This window comes from Kryptolebias marmoratus, linkage group LG11, assembly GCF_001649575.2.
Source record: "Kryptolebias marmoratus isolate JLee-2015 linkage group LG11, ASM164957v2, whole genome shotgun sequence".
Classification (NCBI taxonomy): Eukaryota; Metazoa; Chordata; class Actinopteri; order Cyprinodontiformes; family Rivulidae; genus Kryptolebias; species Kryptolebias marmoratus.
This window is the reverse complement of record NC_051440.1, coordinates 25,839-32,544: the sequence shown is the minus strand read 5'-3', so window position 1 is coordinate 32,544 and position 6,706 is coordinate 25,839. Positions and strand designations below refer to the sequence as shown.

At 40.0% G+C, this 6,706-nt stretch overlaps 1 protein-coding gene across 8 annotated transcripts in view; it reads left to right on the top strand.

The window, feature by feature from the left end:
• Nucleotides 1–6,706, top strand: part of LOC108251676 (suppressor of tumorigenicity 7 protein homolog) — a 113,631-nt gene that overhangs the window by 85,451 nt on the left and 21,474 nt on the right. For 6 of the 8 annotated variants that reach the window (XM_037978397.1, XM_037978395.1, XM_037978396.1 and 3 more), the window contains 3 exons: nt 4,872–5,026; nt 5,151–5,248; nt 5,456–5,585. In XM_037978397.1, the coding sequence (XP_037834325.1) occupies nt 4,872–5,026; nt 5,151–5,248; nt 5,456–5,585 (383 nt within the window). The remainder of the gene's footprint in view (nt 1–4,871; nt 5,027–5,150; nt 5,249–5,455; nt 5,586–6,706) is intronic. The other 2 variants (XM_037978401.1, XM_037978398.1) reach the window with 1 other exon arrangement.

Here is a 6,706-nt window from a genome sequence, read left to right as displayed (position 1 = left end):
GGGGTCGGGTCCACCTTTGAAGGTGGCCTGGACCAGCTTCTGTTTGTTGTGATTTGGTTTGTTTTTCTAGGCTTAAAGTTTTAATGAATTGCTTATCAGAACCATCCATCCATCTATCCAAGACGAGATCGCGAATTTCAAGCGGCTGAAATGAGTTTCCTCCGCAGGGTGTCTGGGCTCTCCCTTAGAGATAGGGTGAGAAGCTCGGTCATCCGGGAGGGACTCAGAGTAGAGATGGATGGATGGATGGATGGATGGATGGATGGATGGATGGATGGATGGATGGATGGATGGATGGATGGATGGATGGTTCTGATAAGCAATTGAAAAAACTTTAAGAAGTTATTAAAAAAAGTCATTAAAACTTTAAGCCAAAGGTGGTTTAAGTGAAAACTTTTTCAAAGTGCATTATGACTGATCACACCTGTATTTAGTGCTTTCCAAATCTAATCCAAATGCTCAGGACTGATGTTAGTGCCAGGTGTAAATGTTTTTTTTGTTTGTCCCAAACACCACCACCACCCCCTTTCCCTCCACTTTTTAATCTGTGCCCATGGTTAGAAAAAAATGAAGGTATTAATGTGATAACACTATAGTTTAGATGTATTTGGGTGTCAGATCATCTGTCCTGATGGTGATTATTATCAGCAGCTCATCTGATAGAGCTGAGACTCAGTCTGTGTGTTTCTGAGGAGCTGCAGAAATGCAGCACAACAATTGTTGTTTTGGGTGAGTAGTTAATCAGATTCTGGCTGAAAGATTTCACATCAGCAGGTGGTAGATTGGATCAGCTGGAGAGAGAGAAAGCACCAATATAATTAGTTTCATTCTGAGGTTTTGATTGCTTGTTTTCCTTGTTTTGGATCAGACCTGTGTGTTTGCTCTTCTCAGCTGAAGTCACAGAATCTTCAGAGTGACCTTATTTTGATCAGCAGAATATTACAGAACTTAACTGTATTCGTATTTATAGTGGTGGCACCATTGTAAATGAGGTTCTTTAAACGGTAAAGACAAAAAATCAACATAATAAAATGAAACCCATAACATTCCTTGAAGGAGTACTTATTACCTATCGCCTTTTATGACACAGTTTTAAACTAAAATCATCTTATAATGAGAAATAATAGTCATTTTGGTCAAACCTTGAAAGTAAACAAAGATCTTGTGTGATCTGTTAGCACGTAGAGTATGTGTTGTGAATGACCTTTGGCTACTACCACATTTAATTTTAGCTCAAGATCTGTGAAACTGACGAGTTATAGCCAGTTTAGTTTGGGCTAAAATGGTTCATGAGATATTTTGCTAACAGCCAGATAAACAAACACAGACACAAAGCAAAATATAAACCTAAAACATCACCCACCAATCACACAAACATGTTATACTAAGCTCTTCAGTTTTCTGTTGGTATGCACCCATACGTATGTCTGTTAATAGATGGTTTGGACCACTTAATAGTCTTTTTAACTATCTGAGGTTGACTGCCATTTTTGAACTTGGTTTGTACATTCAATACTGTGATCATTCATACTTATGACTACATTTTTGGGTCTATTTTAGCTCCTGCTTCAGCGTAGTTGCTGTTGTGGTTCAAAAAGAACTCCTGAGGACTCAGTCACGTCTTAAGGCCCATCTGTGCTCACTTCATGTACATAAATACAGTATATTGCCAAAAGTATTCATTCACCCACCCAAATCACTGAATTCAGGTGTTTTAATTAGGGATGCTCTGATCAGGTTTTTTGTTGCCGATTCCGATACCGATCACCCATGAGTGCCGATCACCGATACCGATCTCATGGATTGGCTGTAAAAAAAGAAAAAATTTTATTATAAGAACTTGCGGCTACATGATGTGGAAAAAAGGAACCATAAAATTTAGACAAAAAGATGTTTTATTTACTTTTTCTAAGAGAAAAAAAACAAACCCTTGCAGGCACAATACATGAACTAGTCAGTCAATAGCAGCAAATTGTAGTGCTATCAGTAATACTGTCTTTAAAAGACTGAAAACACATGAAGGCTCAACAGGCAAAATAATGCAGAAAGTAAGAAAAAATTCTCAACATTGCCAAAATCAAAAAAAATTCAAGTAAAGAAGGAAACAAAGTTTTCAAACATTCAAAGTCAGATGCAAGTTGCATTTAAATAAACTATCATAAGTTAATAAAGTAAAACTACCTGACAGCATGGCTGACTGTGTTGTGCATTAGTAACCACTGTTGTGCAAAGAAAAAAACTGTTTTCCATTTTTTTTGATTTATAAAACAAATAAATGCAATAAGTCTGCTGCTTCACACATGAAATAAAATAACCCATTTGCTACTTAAACAACATTAATATGGTCTTAAAGACCCTGAAACAGAAAACAGCACAAGTGAAATTAAAGTGCATTTGCTTTGAACAGGCAAAAATGTTGAACAGCATTTACACATGCTAAATACATATTACTTGTTGAGCATTGTGGGAAGATTCTTTTTAATAAACAGAAGCATCTCAGCTTTTTCAGGCATGAGTGTATTCCTGTGTTCGTCCACAATGTTGGATGCAGCGCTGAATAAGCGCTCACTCTCCACACTTGTGCAGGGTGCAGACAGGTATGCCCTTGCTACTCTAGCAAGGCCTGGAAAGCATTCCTTGTTAGTTTTCCAGTATTCCAGTGATGATGCACTCCGAGAGATGGGCGGCTCTGAGAGATAGATTATCATCTCTGACTGTGTTGCACTTTCAGTGTGAACCTGCTGCATGGTTTCTTCTGCCAGGATTTTACCAAACATAGAAGACAAGGCTCCTGGTCGTGGCACTTTATCTGCTGGCTCCCCTGTGCTGTTAGCTTCAGGTTCTCGGTTTGGGTTCCTCTGAGTGACTTGTGTCATCAGACCAAGAAGCAGTCTGTGTGTGTTGGTCTTAAGTCTTTCAGAATAAAATCTGTCTTTGTACCTTGAAGGGGGAGTGGGGGAAATCACATTAATTTCACGTGAAACTCATTGTCTCAGGTCAGTTGAGATTTAAAATAGTCAGAAATTTTTGTAAATACTTATTTTTCCATCATCATTTGATAATTTTCTCACCTTGGGTCTATGACTGTTGCCAAACTGTAGAGGGGCTCTTCTTCAATGTCAGCAAATCTTTTGGTGACAGCTTCCAGCAACGTGTCCTTAGTTGTCTTCACACCATGATCTGCTGCAGTCTCTTTGGCAAGGAGATGCTTTAAAACCATCACAGAGGGTATGACATCAGCAGCAGATGCAGTTGATGCGCATATTTCCTTCGTCAGCTCTTCAAAAGGTTTAACATTGTGAAGCACTACTTAGAACCTTCTTAAGATCCAATAGTGCAAAATGCAAATTCTTGCAATTTTTTGACTGGTCTTAAGATTTTGATCAGGAGTGTATCTGTTGTGAAACTTATGGAAGATGAGAGACCTTCTTTAAGGAGATGTTCGATGTGAGAGTACACAGTCTGATGGAGCTTGGGCAGGGCTACGTCAGTAAAATATTTACGTCCCGGTAGCATGTAGCAGGGCTCTAAGTGCGAGAGAAATCGTCAAAACCCAGTGTCTTCCACCACTGAGAAAGGCTGGTCGTTCAGCCCGATGAATTCAATTATTTTTCTTGTTATTTGCTTCGCCTTCTGACTGTCACGCTCATACGGACGAGTGTTGGTAATTGCGGGCTTCGTTAACTGCCCTCTGACTGCTCCGGGTGTCTTCTGTTCATTTTGTGCGGTGAGCCTAGAAAACTCACCATACTCCGCCAAGTGGTTGTTTTTTAAATGTCGTATTAAATTAGTAGTGTTGAAAGATTTTGACGTGGTTCCCCCGCGAGGTACTTTTCCGTTGCACGTGTTGCAGGACGCAAACTTCACATCACTGTCACACACGGTGTAGAAGTTCCACACGGCATACATGTTTGTTTTGAATTTGCAGCACACAGCGCCTTTACAGGCTGCAAAGTATGGAGGTTTTGTGATCGGGTTTTGTGATCGGCAACAAAAGACATCGATCGGCGAACATCGATCACATACTTTTTCATGGATATCGGCTGATAATGATCGGTGGCCGATCGATTGGAACACCACTAGTTTTAATCCCTTCTGTGGCCACAGGTGTATAAAATCAAGCACCTAGGCATGTAGACTGCTTCTTCAAACATTAGTGAAAGAATGGGTTGCTCTCAGGAGCTCTGTGAATTCCAGTGTGGTACCGTGATAGGATGCCAGCTGTGCAATAAGTCTAACACAATAAGAAATTGTGTACTATGTAGTCCTCTATTGTTGTTGTAGGATGTCCTGTGCATAAATGAAGTGATTAGCCTAGTGTGTAATAACAGTGTTCCTCTGGAGATACGAAGACAAGCATGTCGGTCCTTTTAAACCACTTATAGTGGGACTAACAGTCCTTTAACCCCCGGAGAGTCCTTATAACCGTTTGGTTCAAAACGCCTAACATACACAGCAGACGTGTTTAAACTCTGATGCAAACAATCAGTTCTACTTGTTGTGGTTGATAGTTGAGGTTTATTTTGAAGAACAACACAGCCAGCTCAGACAATAACCTCTCAACTCAGAGGACTTGAGAAGGCTTTGCATGTTGCTCTCAGTTCATACTGATGCAGTGATAACAGGCTGACTCAGAAGAAACGTTCTTTGATCAGAGCTCTGTCAGATGCTGCTTCCACAGCCACAAAGCTCAGAAGCTGTTTGTGTAGCAGAGATGCCATGCTGTGCAGAAAATTAATTAAAAAAACAAAAACAAAAACTCTTTGTATTGACTTGGTAAATTAAAAGAATAAATCAGAAACATAGTATGCATCTGTGAGCAGGTGTTAGTTTTTAACTCCCTGGCTTTCCTCTTCTCTCTCCTCCTGTAGCTGTGCAACAGCATATATCCTTCTGGCCGAGGAGGAAGCCACCACCATTATGGAGGCTGAGCGGTTGTTTAAACAGGCGCTAAAAGCTGGTGAAGGCTGCTATCGCCGCAGCCAACAGCTGCAGCATCATGGTACTCAATATGAAGCCCAGCACAGTGAGTAGAAAACATCCTGTGACACCCTTCTTCAGCAAATGACACGTTTTCCAATTTAAATTCAAAAAGTAGAAAAAAGAAGTTACCAGTTTGGTTAAATAATGTTTTTATTTTTGTCTGCCAGGAAGAGACACTAATGTGTTGGTGTATGTAAAGAGGAGGCTGGCCATGTGCTCCAGAAAGCTTGGCCGAACACGAGAAGCAGTGAAAATGATGAGAGATGTAAGAACACAGCCTGCCAACAGAGGATCTTCCACATAAATGATTCGAGACACATATGCTCGTAATGCTATGGAAACATAAAATAACATAAAAAAGCGTCAGTTTGAAAAAAACTTTCAGTCACTTTAGTTGTAACTGGACATTATTGCAGCTGTAGTTTTTCTCTGCTGACTGCCACCCCCTACCTGCTGTTACATGTAACAACAGTTGTGTGTTTTCCAGTTAATGAAGGAGTTCCCTCTCCTCAGTATGTTCAACATCCATGAAAACCTGTTGGAGTCACTACTAGAGCTCCAGAACTACGCCGACGTCCAGGCTGTTCTGGCCAAGTACGACGGTGAGACACACACACAGATCTGTGATCCACATCAAGGCAACTGATTTTAGTAAGCATTTTCAAACTGAACATGTTGAGCACTTGTTATTGGCCACTTTCCAAATTAAACCTTATTATTTCGTTTTCCAGGAACCCTTAAAAATGTAAATGGTTGGTTACCTAAAGGACTATGATTTTCTTAACTTTAAATGCAGAAGGTAATAACCAGACACACTTTTAATTTACTTGGCTAAGCAAGACCGTGTGGGGTGTGTGTGTTGAGGGACTCCAAGGTTCATTTAGTCTTTCCCATTTTCTGCTTCACTGCTTTGAACGTTTTACATTTAGAGTGTAATTTTGCAGACCTGTCCTTATATGGCAATTGTGGTGGTTTAAGGTTTAATTAAGTTAATTTAGCAGCAAAATGTTTATTAAGGCATTAAAGACTGCAATGTACTCATCCAGGTTTTTTAGGGCTTCTCAGGTCTTAAGTTAAATTGTTTGTAACAGCTTGACGTGACTTCACTGCTGTCATCAGTATTTGAAGATGGATTTTGGAAACAATTGAGCTTAAATAACAAACATTACTTAGCTTTACCCTCAGTGGATAATAATCAGATAGTAAATATTGAAAGTCTCCACACCCCTGTTAAAATGTCAGTCTATTGTGATGTAAAAAAAATAAGACAGCAATCAATCTTTTCAAAGCTTTTCCCACCTTTAATGTAACATATATCTTGTACAGTTCAACAGAAAAATCTGTTAGAGGGAAAATTATAAAAAAGGAAGAATAAACTGATTGCTTCAGCATGCACACAATGAAACTAATACTTTGTTTGAAACATCCTGGATTTAAATACACAATTCAGGTTTCTTGGGTACATACCTCCTAGAAAAGCTAAATCTCTGTATTCTGAGAGACTCCAACAACAACTTTCTGCCAACGACTCCTCATCAGTATGGAGGGGGCTTAGGCAGCTGACCAATTACAAGTCTACAGCCCCCCATGCCGCCTGCGACCTGAAACTGGCCAACAGCCTCAACGACTTCTATTGTCGCTTTGATGGCCCATCAGCCAGCCCTGAAACCCTTCCAGTCACCAACAATCACTCCACTCCATTACAGCACACTGTGGTCTCAGC